This window comes from Dermacentor andersoni, chromosome 9 (genome assembly GCF_023375885.2).
Source record: "Dermacentor andersoni chromosome 9, qqDerAnde1_hic_scaffold, whole genome shotgun sequence".
In the NCBI taxonomy this organism is placed as follows: Eukaryota; Metazoa; Arthropoda; class Arachnida; order Ixodida; family Ixodidae; genus Dermacentor; species Dermacentor andersoni.
The window spans coordinates 120660200-120681732 of NC_092822.1; the positions used below are offsets into that span (position 1 = coordinate 120660200).

Below are 21533 nucleotides of genomic sequence, written 5' to 3' on the forward strand. Positions count from 1 at the left end.
ATTCTAGTCTATGGGGCCTGCCCTTCTATAGTCGTTGTATGGACCTTTCGACGTAAACATGGGTCCTTTCACGTCAGCTGAAAATTTTCTTCCCTAAAGGCGACACGGCGAATCACTTCTGCGAAAGCCCACAAGGTGGAGGAAAGTGCATAAAAGGGAAAAATTAACATCCACCCGAAGCTTTGTGCTAAAATTTGCAGGGTGCTAGTTTTTCACTTTCACGTGAGGCACATAGATGGTAAAATCGACTAAAATGCTGTTGTTTACATGAGCGCCAAAATGTGACAACATCCATGAGAAAACCTTGCACCCAGTGACATCGTCAGTTGAGCATTGGAAGGTATTTAAAAATTACGCCAAACACGCCGCTCCTCCATGATGCCACCTTCTAGCCACGCGAATTCGGGCGACGCGATGTGGAGTTTGCTTTGTTAGTCTTCATTTAAAATGTATGAATATATTTACTTGTATGATCGGCTACAAATATAGTCTCTGTAGTTAAATTACTCTATTCACTTTGAAGCCCAAATGCATCATAACAGGCGCGATTGTTCCAGCGGAAGCCATTTGGTTGATGTATGCCCGAAAACAACGTTTTTAAAACCACTGTTTATAGTGCAATTAATTACAGTGATGGAAAAAAAGCCAAGAAGGATGTTTTGGAGACATTGAGTGTTACATCAGGTGCGTTTTGAAATGCTGTCCTGAGCATCACGGACCATGATATGATAAGATAGGCAGACTTTAAGGCTTCCGCCATGATCAATAAAAGTAGTTAAATCAAGGCGAGCGAAGGAAAGAATACTAAAGGGCAATCCGAAGAAAACAATCGCCAAGATTACGCACCTGGAACGTCTTAGGCAAATTTCTGAGAAATTAAAACCTTAAATGACGTTTTCTGAAAACAACACTTTTGCTTTCAAAAGGAACATGTCCTCTGCAACCGCTGTACATTCCGAATAAATGTTTACTTGTGTGAATTGTTGCTAAATGCTTGTGGCACTTACTGAAGGAAATGAAATGGTTGCCATCAGAACTTACATTTTGCTAACAACTTTGTCTAAGGAAATGGTTTGAAATTTGCGTCCTTGTTATGTAAGTTTTTATTTTTTACTATGCAATGGTGAAACCTACAATTACTTCATTTATTAAGGCCCAGTGCGTATAAAACTGCTATAAAAATTTGGAGCTTTTTGTGCTCAAAACATTTCAGAAGTGTTCTTTGAAAAGTAAGAAAATATCAACGCATACATTTTGTTACTTTCAAACGCATTCAATATTTTTCTGCCAAACTTAGCGCAGTATTATAATGCATTTATTGCAATAAAGTATGAAAACTTTGAAATACATTGCTTCAAAGTCTCGAAATTTAGAGGCACTTGCAGCTGTATACCTAGGTCCGCTATCCTTTCTCCCTTAACTGTAATTCCTCTGTCAGTGCTTCATATTGTAATTTTTCGTGAAGCCACATTTTCACCAAATGAGTTTCCGCGAAACGACGTACTTCTCATGACAAGCTGTATAGATCAGGTGGGAGTGACATATATTATAAAACTGGTTTTAAGCAGTAACGTCAAAAAAACAACTTAAGAAAGACTAAGCAAACAGTAAAATGTCTACGAAACAAAACATGCAAGAGGGAAACTTGGCATTTTAGGAGCAAGACGTTTTACAATTACTGAACAATAGGGAAGTGACAGAAGGATTTAAGGGACATTACATTTTGCGGAGTCTTACTTGTAGAGTTAGCAGAATATTACGTATCTTGCTTTAGATGTGGTGAGTGAAGACTTCGAAATGCCAATTTACCTTCACTATTTGACTAAAACTGATGTCTCATCCTTACCTTGGATTTCAGGCCCTGGTGGCAGCTGGTGAGCGTGAAGGCATGGCGAACATCGTGGAGCTTAGAAAGACTCCTCGGAACCTTTTCAAGCCACCAACGCCGGCTGACCCAGAGGACGTTGTAATTGTGTTCCACTCCAGTGGGTCTACTGGTTTGCCCAAGGCCGGCCTCATAAGTCACCGCAACTTCATTGCAGAACTTGTGACTTTCGGGTGAGAACTCGCGCAGTGCAAAAGGCTCGGCAAAAGAATTGTGACCGGCCACCAGTATTGTAAAGCGCAGCCGGTATGATGATAAAGATTCCCGTGAGCCCGTGAGTTCCTAACATATGCGGAAGCAGGGCTATGGCATGGACGCCTTCATATTAGGACTGCTGAATGAGCCTTTCGCCAGGGTTTCCTTTTTCCTGGCACTAGAACTTGGAACTGTTTACAAAAGTTTTTTTCAGTATGTGACTGCGGACACTGCAAGCCGAGATCACAACACTGGTCGGTAGCAGAAGCAAGACCCATAGTGACTGCATACACATAGATTCATATTTTAAAAACGAAAATTACAATTGGCAAACAAGTAACGACTGCGCTGGTAAAAAGTGAATCCGACTGAAAGTACGGGACAGTTTAACCAGAAGAAGGGGAACTGAGGGACGCACTTTACGCTAGTCACAGCCATGTAGAGCCTAGGCAACATTGGAGAAATTATTTGTTTTCAGTTAAGTGTGGAAGTGGTAAGCTTAATTAAAATGACCTTGGATGGAAAAAAACAACTTGCCGCGGTGGGGGCTGACGCGCCACCTCCACATTACGCAAGCGCAGAACTACGTGCTCGACGACGTCTATATAGGAATGTACAAAATTTGAGGTATTGTTGTTTAACGGAGGTGTTTCGATTAACGTAGGTGTAGAAGCAAATCGCACATGACCTTTTAAAGTAAAGTATTGCAAAATTATCATGGTGCCTTTCCAGACAGCCGTCTCTGTTCACTTTAAAAACAAATAAACTCTCTTCGGGCTACTAGAATTGGTGGCGATGAACAATTAGAATACATGATGACATCATAACAGCATTTTGTCTTTGTATATTGCTCACTATCTGTTCGGCCGATCGGTAAGGTAGAAGACTTTCTGTGCTTACGTGCAACTGCATTTAAGCATAGGCTTGATGCGCCTCTATACAACGTAAAAGAGCAAGCAGAGGTCTTCGTTCACTGATTGCGTAACAACGGTACTAATTCTCGAACGTGGCGCTTTGTTTTGTCTTGTGCCTGACCATGGCGTGTTGTGCGAGAACAATGTCTCGACAGTCGTGAATTTGACGCGTTGGCCCCGTTTGATCATCATCATCATCAGTCGGGCTATGCCCACTGCAGGACAATGGCCTCTCCCATACTTCTCCAACTACCCCGGTCATGTACTAATTGTGGCCATGTTGTCCCGGCAACCTTCTTAATCTCATCCGCCCACTTTACTTTCTGCCGCCCCCTGCTACGCTTCCCTTCCCTTGGAATCCAGTCTCTAACCCTTAATGACCATTGGTTATCGTCCCTCCTCCTTACATGTCCTGCCCATGTCCATTTCCGTTTCTTGATTTCAACTAAGATGTCATTACCTTGCGTTTGTTCTCTCACCCAATCTGCTCTTTTCTTATCCCTTAACGTTACACCCATCATTCTTCTTTGAATGGGTCGTTGCGCCGTCCTCAATTTAAGTAGAACCCTTTTCGTAAGCCTCCGGATTTCTGCCCCGTGCGTGAGTACTGGTAAGACACAGCTGTTATACACTTTTCTCTTGGGGGATAATGGCAACCTGCTGTTCATGATCTGAGAATGCCTGCCGAACGCACCCCAGCTCATTCTTGTTCTTCTGATTATTTCAGTCTTATGATCGGGATTAGCGGTCACTACCTGTCCTAAGTAGATGTATTCCCTTACCACTTCCAGTGCCTTGCTACCTATCGTAAACTGCTGTTCTCTTCCGAGACTGTTAAACATTACTTTAGTTTTCTGCAGATTAATTTTTAGACCCACCCTTCTGCTTTGCTTATCCAGGTTAGTGAGCATGTATTGCAATTAGTACCCTGATTTACTAAGCAAGGCAATATCATCAGTGAATCGCAAGTTATCCAAGTATTCTCCATTAACTCTTACCCCCAATTCTTCCCAATCGAGGCCTCTGAATACCTCCTGTAAACACGCTGTGAATAGCATTGTAGAAATCGTATCCCCCTGCCTGACGCCTTTCTTTATTGGGATTTTGTAGTTTTCTTTATGGAGGACTAAGGTGGCTGTGGAGCCGCTATAGATATTAATTTATGCTTATTTTTATTTATTTATACATGCTGCAGCCCCTTTATGGGGCTATTGCAGGAGTGGGTTAGACAAAAAGAAGTCATACAAAAAACAAGTAAACAATAACATATTAAAAATTCACAAAAAATAAGGCAGATGACCCAAATGAAACTCAAAATAACAGCAACACTGAGAGTCAGTACAAAAACGAGAATGAGTCAATACACTGTAACAACAATATAATACATAAAATCAGGTGTGGTCAACTTTTAACAGGAAATCGTTTAATGGCATTGACCTAATTGTTCCAGGAATTAAGTTCCAGAATTCAATAGCGCGTAGGAAAAAGCTGTACCTAAATTTATTAGATCGAGCAATGTAAGGCCTAATATTAAGGTTATGGTGACTCCTACTTGACCGAGGAATGTCTGATGGAATATATATGGGATGCGAGACACGATAAGAAAAATTGACGATGCCATGCAGAAACTTCAGTGACTCACTGTGACGGCATATGAATAAAGGGGTTAGGTTCAAAGAAGATAAGGAACGAGAGGGTGAAAAATTGTGATCATAGCGACGATATATGAACCTAATAGATTTTCGTTGTATGATCTCAATGGAGTTAATGTCGCACTACTTATGCGGGTTCCACACAGGAGAGGCATAATCTAGAATAGGGCGAATTAAAGTTTTATACGTTAGTAACATAGTTTCCTTTGGAGAATTGTTAAAATTGCGCCTCAAATACCCGAGCTTCCGGAGTGCTTTAGTGCAAATGAAATTAATGTGTTTTGACCAGGACATGTTAGTGGTAAATATGACGCCAAGATACTTGTATTCTGAGACCCTGTGCAAGGATAAGTCGTTGAAAGTGTAATTAGTCAATGAAGGAGAGGCACTATTAGAAAATGACATTATCACAGTTTTAGTAAAATTTATTTTCATTTGCCAAGTGTTGCACCAGGTACAGAAGCTGACAAATGAGGAATTTAGTGCAAGATGATGTTCTGGTGTGTTAATCACGCGATGCAAAACACAGTCGTCCGCATAAAGGCGTATGCGTGAAGTGACGTTTCGAGGTAAGTCATTAATGTATAGTAGAAATAATAAAGGATCAAGAACCGACCCTTGGGGTACACCAGATGACACGTCAGCAGAAGAAGAATTAGTTGAATTATAACATACGAATTGTGACCGATGAGAAAGGAAACTGGCAATCCAACTAACCAAGTGAGAATTTTTCAAGATCATGTTAAGCTTTATTAAGAGATTAGAATGCAGTACAGTATCGAAAGCCTTGGGAAAATCTATAAATGTAATGTCGACCTGGGTGCCGATATCAAGGGCGCAGAGGATGTCATGTGAGAATTCTACTAGTTGTGTTAAGGTGCTGAAACCTTTTCTAAAACCATGCTGACAGTTAGAAAGCATGTTATTAGATTCCAGAAATTCCACTATATGTTTGTGAATTATGTGCTCCAGCATCTTACCTGAATATGATGTTAATGAAATAGCTCTATAATTAGATAAGAGCTGCTTATTGCCAGATTTGAATAATGAATGTACTTTGGCCAGCTTCCATGAGGATGGAACAATGCCGGTATTGAGGGACTTTTGAAAGATGATGGTTAGGTAGCGAGCAGACCACAATGAATAAAGAACAAGAAAAGAATTGGGTATACCATCAGGAACGGTTGATTTTTTATTGTCTAACTGTAGTATTAGGTTCAGTACACCATGCTCATTAATCATGATATCAGTAATCGGAGTTGTCACCTTAGGAGGGTCAAAGGATGGAACTTCGTGGGTATCTGATGAAAACACAGATTTAATGTAGGCATTGAAAGCATCAGTTGTTATTAACGGATCGTTAGTTGTTTCATCATTGACGATTATATATGCCGATGTAGACTCTGTTGGCAAGACAGAGCGCCGAAATTTGCGACGGTTAGTTTTTAGATTTCCTAACTGGACATTGAAAAAACGATCTTTTGCCGATTTCGTAATTACTCGCAGCTCTTCCTTCGCCCTACCAAACCTGATAGCACTATCAGGGTCTGATAAACGCTTCACGCGCCTGAGGCGTCTAACGCGGTGTGATACGTGAAGGTGTTAGGTGATACGTGATACGTCTTTGGTTTTAGCGGAACAAAACGTTGCATGCAGTCACTGACAATAGTTTTAAATTCGCTGACTAGTTCGTTGATGTCACCGATGTGACTAATCGTGTGAAATGCATCGAGAGAGGAAGCAAGAAAATCGGTGATAGCAATATCATCAGCGCGAGCGAAATCAGGAAATGTGGTGAAAGTCGACCTCGGCGCGAAAACAGGACAATTAATAGTAACTACGACAGCCTTGTGGTCCAAAATTCCATCAACAATATCACATTCAAAACCACACTGATAAATATTTGAACCGAGAAAGACCAAGTAAAGCAGCGAGTCACCTCTTGTTGCTTCGTGAACAATTTGCTTTAGATCGGAGAACAAGTAAATGTTCAGCAATTTATGGATTTATCCCGACCAGAAAACGTAAATGATGGCCAATGGATACCTGGAGCGTTGAAATCGCCCATGAAAATAAGATTAGACAGTTTGAATGTTTCTATGTTCAAATAATCATTAAGGATGCGCAATACATCGACAGATGAACCTGGCGTTCGATAACGATTGCCGATTGCAATGGACTGTTCATTAAGAAAACTTTTCACCAGACAGATTCAATTTCTGCTGGCGCCTTCATAACGGAGAACTTAATGTCCGATCAAACGACAAGAGCGACCCCTCCGCTTTTGCTATCCTGTCGATCCGCTCGTATCGCCACATAGCCTGGGGGAGTGAATTCAGAATCATGGACGCCATTGTGAAGCCACGTTTCCGTAATGCCCACAATATGTGGGGAGTGCGACCACACAAGAGACAAGAAGTCAGGAAATTTGCTTGAAGTCTGCGGCTAGCACGCTGGTCTTGGGCGATGTTGGTTTTGTCCTCGGGCTTCGGGCTTGGATCGCGGCTTTGCGGGGGCGTTCGGTACATGAACGCACTAGCACCTCCACCAGATGCCACGTGGTGGTGACGTTAAGAACACAGTGGCAATACTGTGAAAGGCAAAACTAGATTTTATTGGGCGAACCTGTGCCCACAAAACAGGCTACACTTATAGCACAACGAAAGCGGCGAACACAGTCGGCGATCGTCGAAAATCTGATCAGCGGGTCAAGCGCGTCGGATTTTATAGAGCAGTCGTCGAATGTTCCAGACTAATCGTTGGACCCAGTCGCGTTACGCGATGAAATCAGATAACACAAGGTTCGGCGACAACAGACAGCCGGGTAGAAGCATCGATAACTTTCCAGAAACGTCGGATACATGCATGCGCGTCCGTCGCTGTGCGATTACAGTTGTTAAGCGGCGAAACGTGGTCGCCCGATAAAGATAAGTACACGTGTCAATATATATATATATATATATATATATATATATATAACACGGGCCGGATCCTTTGGCAGATGAGCTACCACACCGTACGTCTATGATAAAATGCTCAGCTGTTAGCAGTTTCCTACTATGGGAAGTTGGCCATTCAGATGCTTGTCCACATAGTCCGCGCGCATGGTCACAAACGAGAAAGCACATTCTCCGTCACGCAGGCACACCCGTTGGCGCTCAGTGCGTCACCCAAAGCACGCCCAAGATGTTGTCATACGCTCCAGTAATGTCCTAAAAAGGCCACACATACCAGTCTGCTTTCTACTCTGCATAATTCAATATATTGAATAAGGACAAAGAAGTTATCATTCAGACGACCACTTATACTGAAGCTATTCTGAAGCTCTCCAAAAATGCCATTATCTGCCCATGCTAGCAGTCTTAAATTAATTGCCTGCATTGCTAACCTGTGTATTACTAATGTAGTGGTCAAAGGTCTAGGTGAATGGAATCTTATCTTTTTCCCCCTGAGCTTTCTAAGTAAAGCGCATTCTAGTTTACTGCCAAGTCTTAGGTATTCGCCTCTCTTTTAAACTTTTTTTCTAGTGCTTTCAACAGAACTTCCTCAATTTTTGGACCTACTTCATTAATTCAGCATTACGGGAACCTCGTCTAGCCAAGTGGCTGTACGCTTATGAATGTTCTCTTCGGCTTTCTTCCAGTTGAAATTTGTCCGCACCAGCTCCGTTTCTAGCCGGTTCTCTTTGATGATCTTGTTTTCCTCAAGTACAAACTCGTTATTGCCTTGGAAAGATTTGGCTGTTATTTCTCGCATGTTATTTAATTCCAGTTTGTTTCCACTTTTGTCTAGGATGTGCTGTTGTATTTTTTCAGACTTCCTGCCTAATGAGCTTACGTGGTTCCAAAATAATGTAGGGGCGGCCTTCTTTTTCTCACATATTTCTCACAACCAACGTTTAATTTGACATTTTATTTTTTTCTTGTACCAGCATTTCAACCATATATTTTTTCTCCCGGTATATTTGCCATTCACTGACTGCTTACCCTGCGGCAATTCTGCTTTTTTTTTCCTGCCTGTGCTCTCGGGATGCTTTCTGTCGTTCAGCGATCGCTTCTCGTATATCTCTGTTCTACCTGCTTTTCGAGGGTGGATGGATGGATGGATCTTATGAGCATACCGTTTGGAACAGTGTCGTGGGTTGCGCCACCAAGCTCTTGATATTGTACTGCCCAGTGCCCTACCTAGGTTAAAAAGAAAAAAAGTACAAAAAAAGCCAGTATGAACTCCCACAACCAAATTTTCTGACCCCCAATTGCGAACTTTGATTTTGTAGTATCCGTTTTCTGTCACTTCCCTACTTTTCTTCCACCTATCTTCCAAGCGGCTCTTAGAAATATCTACTGCGGACACGTTTACTTATCCCCTGCTCTCGCTGAACCCAAGGGCTTCAAGGAGGCCAGTTGTGCCTAAATCGACCGCTGGGCAGATGTCTTCACATTCTAATAAAATATGCCCCATCGTTTCCCTAGCTTTCCGCAGCACGCACATGCTTCTTCCGTCTTAACATATCGCTTTATAGGTGCGTGTTCTAACGCATTCTGATCACGCTTCGAGGACTTCACTGAACAGCGCCTCTAGCGGCTACTCTTAAAACGTGAGCATTTCCTATGTACTATAGGGTTGTTTTTTCGCGAATAACTAATCCTAGAGGCCATCTCTTGAAATGTTCCCTAGGAAATAGGCTCTACATGGCTAGCCCGACATCTGGTGCAAGCGGTACCATTACTTACAGCCAAAAACCCGTTGGAAATCGCCTACAATGTTTGCTGTATGTGGAAGTCTATGGGGACGCTGAAATTTTGGAGGTGCTTTTGGCCAGTTAAAAGCGATTTGCGATGCAACTAGTCCATCGACTGGTATATTTCCCGGGATTTATCTCTTTCATTGACTCTGCGTTGGTCTGGTTGCAGCAGTAGCTCTTGAAATGAAAAAAAAAACTCGATCCAACATTGTAGTTTCCAAAACAATGTCACCGAATTCCCCCATTGTGGTAGATATATAAACCTGGTTTTTGCCCGCATGAGCACATGTGTACGATAGCCCAGCGCTCCAAATGACGACAGATCGAAATCAGTGTTTCTACCAGCGTGTTCGAACGTTCGAAGCCGGCTGGTCCTTCCTTTCTTTGTCGCTGCTAGGACAGGCAGTTTTCCGTAAGATGTCATTATACGAAATGCAGGTCATTTGGTTCTTGTTCTGCTTATTTCTATCAGAACCAAATGTGTAGTGCAAAAATATAACTGCTTTCATAGTTTGTAAAATTCAAACATGCTTCCAAACGTATTTCGCGTTTACATATAAAATATTTTAGACAATAAACGCAGATAACGTGCTTTGAAAGCTGTTTCATTTTTTAAGACAAAGATTTATGAAGATATTACCAAAAAATATATTTTTGCCTCTAGAGCTGTGTCATGGGAAAAGCGTACTTGTTCGACTCTTGTGATTCTTGAAATATTCCCCCCGAAAATAGTTTAGAGTCCATTGTGCGCAATTACCAGACGCAAAAGCAGAAAAATTTTCAGCAGTCACAGACGTAGTATTCGTGCAGTGGAACATAGATGACGCTGTTTGATGGAGTCCATTTGCGTTATATAAAAGCAGAATTTTCGCGTACCTGGTTCTGAATGTAAACGAAGGCTGTCCGAATTATTCTACAGGCTTGGTTCGCTTCATGCGAGACGATACCTCGAAGCCTAAAAACTCTATCCTCAGTGCAGCGCATGTGTCTTATCATGTGAACTATACGCACATGAAATTGCAGAAAGACTAAAGATCTTCATAAATTTTTGTCACGATGAACGCATAGGAGAATTTGAAATTATGCGAAAGGACGCAGGGGCGTGTTAATGTAGCTGGTCGTCTTAAAAGAGGAACGATCCTCGTCGTAGATCATTTTTGAGTTATGCCCACTAAGTTGTGCAAGCAGTATTTGTCCGCCGCTACAGTTATAGCATTGTGCTGTTCATTTCCTGGTTCACTCTACTGCGTACTCAGGTCACAGCACCTTGATATATTGAGTGTTAGAATCTTTCCGCATATATTTATCTATTACGATGCTACGAAATTGCTCTACGGGGGATGGTACAGAAAAATAAATACGAATATTCGTTGAAAGGTGAAGATTTCAACAAACACACCAAGAGTCCAGTTTCTTCAAGTCAGGATAAGTGCTACGCGCTATCACAAATACACTGTCTATACACATGCAAATTTTTTTTCTCATTTGTTGACACCCCATTCTGAGGTAGTTTGATCCATTTATTCTTGGTGCAGGGAAAAAAAGACGACGGAAATACATTTGTTCGGCAAGAAAATTCACATAATCTTCTGTTATGGTCACGCCATCGTGATACGTAAATAGGTGCTTTTAGGAAAACGCGGTCATTGATAACAAAATTGTTACGATCAGTTTGATTTAATAATGAACACCTAGGTAGTAGATACGGTACGGCGGATACCAATCGTTCCCCAAGTGAGCTTGTTTTCTAAGGTGGTCAGGCTAGCGTTACTTTGATATAAGTTAGTTACAAGCCGTGCTGCATTATTTTGAACAGCTTCTAACTTATTAGCAAAAGTTACATACTCAGAGCCCCATACCACAGAAGCATATTCCAAGATAGGGCGAACATTAAAAAAATGTAAAGCCTCTTAGACTTCACACGATGCTTTCCTGATGTTTCTTCTCAAGACGTTGAGTACGCGGCTAGCTTATACGGTTACGTAGATTGTAAGACTATCTCAAGTTAGGTTCGATGAAAATATAACTCCTAGGTATTTCGTTTCCTCAGTTATTGCTATTTGTTGACCATTTAAAAAGAAGTAGTTTCCTATGGTTTCGCACTTTCTATAAAGCCGGACATGATAACACTTAGAAATATTTAAACGAGAAGAAAGGGGGGTTAACCGAGGGGCCCGATTTTTTATTAGTCATATCATAAGAAGTCAACAAACACTGACACCAAAGACAACATAGGGGAAATTACTTGACAATAGTCATACACAATTTAGTCGAATCGACTAATTTAGACGAATCCATTTGGTCGAGATCTTCCTGAAAAGTAGTGGTGTCTATGTGATGGTTAATGCCCCATAAATCACATATTCATCAGCATATAATCTAATATTGGATGTAAGGTCTAAGCCTTTATCATTAATATGTATCAAAAGCAAAATAGTCTCAGCGCGAACACCAGTGGGACGCATGATCATACTAAGACTGAGTCTGAATCTCATCCGTTAACTATTTCTTTTTATTGTTGCTTTGTGAGATATTCTTCTAGCCATTTAAGAATGCATTACGGCAGGCCAAGGTAGGATAGTTGAAAAGGACTAATGAATGAGGAATTGTACCAAAAGCCTTTCGAAAGTCTAACATTATATAGTCAATCTGTGTGCCGGAGTCAAATGAAACAAAGATGTGGTAAAATTCAGTAAGCTGAGTCACGCAGGACTGTCCGGCCCTTAACCCATGCTGATTAGAAGTGATGAAATTATTTTCCTCTATGTGATGATAAATGCTTGAATATATTTTGAGTCTTGCAGCATATACCAGTTAATGAAATGGGTCTATAAATGGAAACCGAGCTCCGAAGGCCATTTTATTACCTGGGACTCCGTTAGCAATTTTCCAATCTGAAGATATCTCTTTTGATGACAGTGAAAATGAAAATATGATAACAGTAAATTTTGCGACAATAGGTGTCTAAGCTTTTAACCCAACCCACGCAATACCATCTGGACCAGTAGCAGAATCTGACTTTAAATCGGACAGTAGTTTGATTACTCCATCGTAAGACACAGATATGTTTGGCATAATGGGCAAACTATAGCTAATTACCTCTAAAATAGGATTATGGGCAGGTGTAGAGAAAATAGACTTAAAGAAATTGTGGAAGTATCGGGCTTTTTTCTACTCCGTCAGTCACGTAGTCATTTCCAAGAGTTAAGGAGGGAATGGTACATTCATCTTTGCCATTTCTTTTAACGAACTTCCGCAGTTTCTTTTGGCTGCGCTTAAGTTTATTGCTCATGGTAGAGCAATATGTATCATTGGCTTTCTTTATTTCTAAATTTATTTATGTCCGTAGTTGGTCTGCTTTATTGAGTTTTTCGGGATTCCTACTTCTATTATGCTGGCTAATTATCCGAGGTCTACGGTTCAGTAGACATTTAATGTGTATGGTGAACTATGGCTTGTTTCGCCTGTTCATGCCAGTGAAGATGTTAGATTGAACGCGTTCCTTTGTGAGTGCCTGTAGCGCGTTTAAAAAGAGCTGCCATAAGACATCAACATTTGTCAATGTACTAGCGGTCACAAATTCTTCCAAGTAGCCGACAAGGCCTTGCATTATCAAGTCCTAATTTCCTCTGGGGAAAGCACACGCTTTTCTAGGTGGAGTAGCCATAGCACAAGGCTTCGTGCATGATATTCGCGCCATAACGGCGCGATGATCGCTGGTATCCATGAATGGTAAGACAGATTTCACCACATTGCTGGAATTAGAAAAATATAAATCAAGTACGGAAGAAATATTTTCGTGCTGCCGTGTCGGCAAACGAACGTAGTGGTAGAGGCTGTTTGTCGTGATTGTATTGTTAAATTAAAATGATGTCGGAGAGCGGCAGCTAGAAACAGTCAAACTGTCAAACCATCGCATGTGGAGCACGTTGAATTTCCCTCCAAGTTAAAGGTCGCAGTCATAGTACTACATCAGGTTCAAAAGCGATTGTAATGGTTCAGTGCTGCTATCACCTGGACTACGATCAAATGAGCCAAACGCAATATGTCGACCATTGTGTAGCATAAGTTTGCACCACACAGGTTCACATTCATCGTTTCTTGCATCAATTAAGAAGGGCTTGTTGGTGAAACATAGTTTAAAGTTTCCATAACAGCGCAAGGACAGCAGAAGAGACAGAAGAGAGAACAGAGCACTCTGATCTCTTTTCCGTCTGCTGTCCTTGCGCTGTTATTCAAAGTTTAAAAATTCTATCAATTAGAGCTTTTAACGCGAGAACGTTAAGGAGTTCGTGTCGCCGAAAAGCTGGTGTCATCGGCATTGGTGGCGTTGGCCGTGAGCTAAAAATTGCGGACGGCAATTCATAAATAAAACAACTTCTTAGACGGGCTGGGTGGGAATCGAACCAGGGCCTCCATAGTGTGAGAGGGAGACGCTACCACTCAGCCACGAGTTCAATGCTTCACAGCGGGACAAAAGTGCCTCTAGTGAATGCGGTGTTGCCTTAGAAACGTACCGTAGCAAGTTATACTCCGGTGTATATCGGTAATTATGAGCATGTAAATTACAGAAGTCGTATTTCAACGCGTGGCGAAGTGCGTTTCTGCTACATTTCTTCTGCGTCTGGCGCGCACGCATAGCCATCTTGCGGCAAACGCAGAAGACCCCCTCCTCGCAATGTACGGCGCTGCGCCGACAGCTGGCGCGCCACTCGCCCGCTTCTAGAGGACGATCCCATTGAGGCGTCAGCCCCGTGATCACGCGCGCCTTCATGGCGCGTCGCGGCCCGGCTGTCTGCTCCGATCACGACACTTGGCTCGCGTAGATCGTTTCTCCCTCCGAGACACCAAGTTATTTGGTTCGTTCCACTTGCTCAGGCGCACGTTTCGTCTTCGTGTGACTCAAGAGCATGTTGAACGAATTAGTGGGCGGTGCAAACGGGGTGCGATAACGCTATCGCGTTCCACTCTTGAACGCGAAGCTTAGGCGCCCTCCAATTTTTAATAATGCCTTATCGACTTAGATGAAAATACCGCCGCCGTAACAGTCTCGGAGCTTCCTGTACGCTTCAAATCCAGATGGAATCACTTCTGCATTACACACACTTTCATCTAACCAAGATTCAGTGCCGATAACAAATTGGGCAGTCGATGCAACAGTTGTTAGTGCATCGCTTGGATTTTTGATGCTGCGACAGTTTATCAGCAAAAGGTGCCTGGCTGGATTTAGATCGACCACCATTCATGTGCCTGTACCCGCTGCTTCATTTGTGCAATCATATAGTTATCGCTTCGACTGAACTACGTTGTCAGATAGTGCATCATAAATCTAACAGCGGTCATCAAGTAACAGTTTATCATATCAGATCTTGAAGGAAGAATTTTTGGCTTAACAAATTCAAAACGCTTTTTACGGACTGCCGAATTCGCAACAAAAATCTTCTTATGCAGCACAATCGGTAGATTGTAGTTTACTCCCAGAATCAAGGATAGATTCCTTCTCTTTAAATTGACAGAACCTAAAAACTACTGAACGGTCCTTATTGTCCTGAAAACGAGAGATCTTGTGCGCTCTTTCAATTAGGGATTTTTACAGAGTTGCGCCAAAGTGTTCTGAGCACACAGAAACAACCCAGTTCTCAGATTCATCCCACGCTTCGTTCTTCCAGTAAAAAAATTATTCCGTCTTGACCGATTGTCAACATCGTCTGCCGCTGCCTTCAATGCTGCGATACTCAGCGATATTTGCGATGTGGCATCACCCTCACATGAAGCTCGAGAAAGACCGAAAACTTGCGTAAGGCATGTTGATGGGCTAGGTGGTTAATCATGATGCAATATGGCAGTGCACTTCGATACAAGGACGTAACATAGTAACAAACACGGGCGCTGTAACAGCGCTCGTGTTTGTTCATTGTGTTACATCTTTGTATCTACGTGCGCTCTTAATTTACCTAATACCAACCTTTCTTGTTCAGATTCTGCGGCCCGTAAGCTTTAGGAGCCGACTATGCGTTCCTGAGGCGGTCGGCTGATTTTTGACTGATAAGTAATGACAAGTGCGCAGCTCTTGATGGTTGAATATTGCGATGTAGAATGCTAAAAGTTATGCAAGGTTAGGCGACTTCATGACGCCAATCTGATGGTAGAAGCTCTGCTTGCTTTTACAGCGAAGCTGTATATGGCTAGCTGATTCGTACGTCCGTCCGGCTGTCGTCTGTACACCGAAAAATCCTCCGGCGCAATTCCATGCGCATGCGAAACAAAAAAAAACGAAGAAAAAGCGCGCGAATGGCTGTGCCAGTCGTTGCTCTCCATCGCAGCCGAGCTCACTCAGCAGTTTTTCTCGAGCCCTGAAATGGACAGGTTACGCGTCATACGCACTCCTGAGGAGAAGGTGCCTTTCGATCAGCAAAGCCGCGAGCAAAACCACGAACGAGCTCGTCTACGGCGTGCCGATGCCGCACCCTAGGCAGTAGAACAGGCTCGGGCTGCCGAGCGCAAGCAGCAACTGCGTAGCGAGGATCCGGTAGCCTACCAGCAGTCTAGATTGCCCCCGTGATAAACACCAGGGCCGCATCTTCCAGCTTGACTGGTTAACCGTCTGTACGGAGTGCTCGGGTGGTGATTTTTTTGCAATGAATCATACCACCTGATTCTGGACAGGCTCGAGTGTACTACATATGCTCTATATCACTGATGGTTTCATACTTATACCACACTGCACATCCCTATCCTAATTTTGGCCTGTCTTACGCCTACCGAGTTTTAGCAATCAGAACAGGTAAAGATTCATTTCCTCCAATGTAGAGGAGGCCACGGTAGATTTGCTTATTAATGCTGCATATGTGAGTAGTGTGACTGCGATTATTAAAATTATTATGTTACAGTGGAAATTGAAGAGCTCTTTATGTTAAAGAAAATCATTATGGCGTTGGTGCCAAAACCACAATATGATTATAAGGCACACCGTAGTGGAGGACTCCGGCATAATTTAGACCACCTGGGGTTCCATAACCTGCACCTAAATCTGAATACACTGGTGCTTTCGCATTTCGCGCCCATCGAAATGCCGCCGCCGTGGCCGGACTTTGATTCCGCGATCTCGTGCTTAGCAGCCCAATTCGTGCTTTTTATTCCATATATTAAAGTGATCTGAGAGTGTTTCCAATAAAAAGCCATGAGTTTAACAATATTTAGGACTTGCTTGCCTTCTGTTAAGCTATTGGAAGAAACACTGTGTGCGTACTTCTGCTGTGCGTTAAATTGCAACGTTATCATCGTTCCCCCCCCCCCAAAAGGGACTCTATAATTTCACATTTCTCGGGCGTAGTTCATTTGGTCTCGGTAGCACCGCCTGACTCGTGTCCTCAATATCCTTAAATCTTCCTCCTTGACGTAAGTTATCTTGCGGAACGGGAATAAATACCGCTTCGAAAGAATGAACCATATAAGCTTCACGACAAAGCCCGGTACGTTAGCACGAGTCGTCATGTGTGATAATGATAAGAGTGGCAGCCGTATCCCAAGAATGGCTTGTCACTTCCCAATTTTTTCCTTCTCGAGGGCGCTTCAAACCCGTAGACGGGTAATTCCAACCTTCACATGATGCTCGCGACCTTCAGGTGGCTGGACGATTGCGTTGCTTGTGTATATGTCTGCCACGTAGCATCAAAAGGCTTGAATCTTTAAACAGTGAAACTTTTTCACAATCTCTTCGGTGGCTGCACAGAATGCACGTACTATCGGTCCATTTTCAGCACACACGCCCTGAACTGAGAAATATGCCTACAAGAAAGGGGCTCTTATATTATCCGCTCCTTAGAAAGTGATCAACTAAATATATCTCATAATATCCCGATGTGTTGATGAGCCATAACCCGAAGCCTGTGTTCCATATTATGAAAAAAAATATAGTTTGTGAAGTGTCAGTACCCTACACATAATATAATACCTTGAAGTCAGGGTCATATGACCAGCTAAAATTTCATAAAAGAACCCTGCAACATCTCTTCAAATTTGACAAAATGCAAACTTTAATGCATGAGATTCACTTCACTTCTTTATCTATTCAAGGGTACAAATGTGCTGTTAATGATCATACACAAATAAATTCTAGCAAACATTCATAACAATATTGTACGCCATGATGCGTGCCTATTGTATATGCTCTTTTTTTTCACATAATATATATATGGTCGAAACATAACTAAGTAGAACTGCAAATCATTTCAAACTTAAATTGGTTAGTCCACGCACAGGGGAAGTGCCGTAGGCATTTCAGAATGTAATATTACATAAATATTTGTTTGCATGAACTTCGCGCCTATATACATGAAACCTAACCCTCATATATTTTGTCCACATTTACCTGCTCGCTGCACAGATGATTTATAAAGCAAAGAACCATATGTTTTCTTTTTAATTTTAACATACAAGTCGAAAAATAGCTAAGCAATTTATTTTCAGAGATAATCCGCAATAGTGATATAAATTCCAAAGGGTCGTTTATTTGGTTGTCATGTCAGCAATAAAGACGTTAGACTTTCATGCACAGACAAAATGAGCGGCAGTAAAGATGCCTGAATAGGACTTTCGCAAGGAAAAATGGATGTAGTCTCTGACTGTGCAACTTTAAAGAATTCGCATATGGACATTTCGACGCGAAGTGTCCTAGATCCTGAATGTGGCCATCGCCGATTCTCCTGGTAAAAATGGGCTTGTTTGTGATTCTACAAAGGAGGTTTCACCAAAGTATCTATTGTCTAAAGTAAAGGGGGCATCACATGGACCTCAGGAGGGATTGACGAAATTTGTGCCTGACGTTCCTCAACGATGATAGAGCGGATCAGTACACGGAGCTAGCCATCGTTGGACGGCCTGAAATCACATGTGTCATGCTGTAAGCAGATTATGTCAAGCTCATGGAGGCGCTGACAAGTACTGATGATGTCTGTGATGGTAGTGGGGATCTGTGCTACAATAGCATTGAATGCCACAGCGTCAATACTCTTAAGCAAGTGGCGTACATGATTTACTTTCCGCCATTAAGGTGTTCACATGGCGGCAGAGGGCGAGGACGTCTTCTATGTACGAAGGGCTCGCCTCCCCCGTATGCTAAACCCGCTCAGCAAGCTGCCTCTTGGCTATATCTGAGCGGACAAAAGAGTTAGCGAAAATGTAGCCTAGGTGGTGTTTAAACGTGATGCAGTTTTTGAAATCGAGGCCATGGTTGTAAAACCAAGCTTTTTCGAGGCGAGTTCGATAGAGGATGACGTGCGGAAGTTTTAAAGATTCGTCCCAGTGGGGAAAGCAACTCACGCGCTCGTACTGCTCCAACTAATCTTCAAAGTCCTCACCGCGAAGCCCAGGAAACACCGATGGATGCTTCGCAGGGGTGTTGACCTTTCAAGATGGGGTTCAAGTCGGAGCAGGCAAGGTAGATGTGGTCATATTGGCCTGCTGATTTTGCGACAAGGTCAAGTGCAGTTCGTAGAGTGGTGTCCCGAGCGGAGTTGCAGGGATATAGTGCAGGGGAAGCTAAAGAGGGATCAGGAGCGAGAGGACTGAAGAACCGCACAGCACACTCCACCACTTGTGAGACAACGTTTAGGCCGTCAGACTCTTCCTTCACTCGAGCGAGAGCCCCACGACGCAGGCCAAAAACGGTGATGATGACTATGTACAAATGAGAAGATGAAGCCTGTAAATAATGTTCTCAATATCTATATGCGTGTGCGTGACTATATGTGCTGTTACGTGTTTCTCACTGTATATATCATTATCATCACCGAGCACCCGCAGTAGCATGTCAGGGGAAACGCCAAGCTAAAATTTCCAGCGCCTCATTAAAGCTCGTTTCTCTCTCTCTGCTACTGCCGTGCTGGCAGTGTTTTTAAATTTTCTATTGCACAAGACTGTAACATCTTCTGATTTATTTGCTCCTATGAGGTATAAGCAAAAACGTTAGGAGGCTCTTCACTTATTTGCTCAGATGGAACTTTACAAATGCATTCTAGAGACAATATCTTGTTCTATTATATATGAAGCAAGATGCACCACATCAACTCTATACGATCTCATCAAACAGAACGCTGATCTATATAGAACACCTCAGCTACTACGATGTAAAAGTAATGATGAAGAAAAAGACCTCAAGCACAAATAATGCAAGTTTCGCGGGAGCAGTTATCTCGGCCAGACATTTCATCCGGACTGCCGACGACTGTGTCACCAGGTACCCAGCAAAATCGTCGAGTCATTGTCAGTCGAGAAAGTATCTCGGTATCTTCGAGATAAGGCTGATGTATTATGGCACTCGGCCGCTATCTTGAACACGTCCGAAAAGCCGATGTTCTATTTCGCCTCACGCGATTGGACTAGATTGGCCTACGCCGCGATATCGGCGAAGCCCGGACAATCGCGCGAGGCGAAATCGAACGTCGGCTTTTCGAACGTGTACAAGATAGCGGCCCTCATTTCAAAATAGCGAGGTGAAGCGACTGTTTCAGGGTATGCGCGAGCGCTCCTTTTTATTGCGTGTTTTTTAGTTGTGCGTCATGGCAAACGTCCTGGCGCGATTTTCGAATTTTTTAAGGTCGATACGCCGCGTGTTAGCGAAAAAGAAAACTGAACTAAATGTCGCTAATTCCTGGGTTTAGTTTCTAGATACTGCTCAGAAACCCTGCGGTATACAGCACTGCCTCCAGGATCGGGTCACACTCTTTATTGAAACAAGTGCCTAAAAATTGCGTGCAGTCCACCTATAATAATATGGTTCTAAAATACAAGTGAAGAAAAAAAAAATACTTACCTTATAGTGTCCCGGACTGTGTGGCATATACGTCGTGTATAGTGGCACATAGGCCAATGTTGGTTCATTGGACACTATCGTAAATATATTAAAAGCGTCATTATTTATCAAGGGTAGAAAATTGTTTGACTGATGCATATGCCACAAAGAAAGCGCACGCATTTGTTTTCACTAGAGTATATTGTGCCTTGTCATTGTGCCGACGCCCTGCGATAGCTATTTATTTAACCAGACAAGTTATTCATGCCTAGGAAACTTACTGAAGTACTAAAGCGCCAAACAGACGAAACAAGAAGAGACACGGACAAGTCACATGACAAGAAGAGACACGGACGAGCGTCCGTGTCTCTTCTTGTGTCGTCTGTTTGGCGCTTTAGTACTTCAGTAACATGCACCAACTAGCCCAACGAAAACTCCTAGTAAACTTAGCTGCAACACTTGGCTTATCCGCCTTTGAGAATTGGGCTGGTTGGAAATTATATTTGCAGCTACACTTGAGTGGAGATTTCTCTATTGTAAGCTCACAAAAAAAATTACCATCATAACTATGTGTATTCAAAGCTTTCAGAGTACTGTATAGCCAGCTACCTCGAGGTTCTATGCTACATAGAGTGTTCTGAAAATTTCGTTCTAGATTACAAGCATTGGAAGTGCTGGTTTTCTCTTGTTAGTTTAGTCAATATAAATGCATGCCATAGCGTGAGAGCATACTGAGGAACTTGCCAAACAATCGTTGATACAATGGCTTGACCGACTTGTTACCGTTGTCGATGCTCTTGCCTGCAGCTACAAGAACGAAGGATTCGGCAAGGGAGACATATTCCTAGGTTATCTGCCCCTGATGCACGCCGCCCCCTTGTGGCTTCTCTTCTCGATGCTCGCCCATCACGTTCAAGTTGTGCTGGTGGCCGCGAAGGACCTGGGCTCTGTGTTCGGACCCATTGCAAGATACAAGGTGGGAAAGCGCTGTCACTGTATGTTTTTTTTCTACGTCCTCGTTCAGTCATGCATGCATATTATATCATTGGTAATTTAGTTAGTACGCGAATATTTACAAGTTTACACGGCCGGTAAAAATATTCTCCTACTTCGTATAGCGATCTACTAATTTGCTATCGCAATCGGTGTTTCGCATTTGGGTAGAAAGTGGGACTTTTTTTGATTAATTTCTTTGCCACACATTTAAATCTATGAATTACAGCCGGGGAGTTCGCAAAGCGTATCCTCTTGAAACCAATTCTCAGGACTGAACCAGTTTCGCGATATTAACCTACAATGTGTCAAACGAAGTCCGTTGGCGTTTCCCTTACTTCTTTTAAGGAAACACGGT

At 42.7% G+C, this 21533-nt stretch overlaps 1 protein-coding gene across 1 annotated transcript in view; it reads left to right on the forward strand.

Annotated features, from left to right (window-relative positions):
• Positions 1-21533, forward strand: part of LOC126529659 (luciferin 4-monooxygenase-like) — an 85467-nt gene that overhangs the window by 31920 nt on the left and 32014 nt on the right. The window contains exons 5-6 of the mRNA XM_050177171.3: positions 1859-2058; positions 20990-21158. Coding sequence (XP_050033128.2) covers positions 1859-2058; positions 20990-21158 — 369 coding nt within the window. The remainder of the gene's footprint in view (positions 1-1858; positions 2059-20989; positions 21159-21533) is intronic.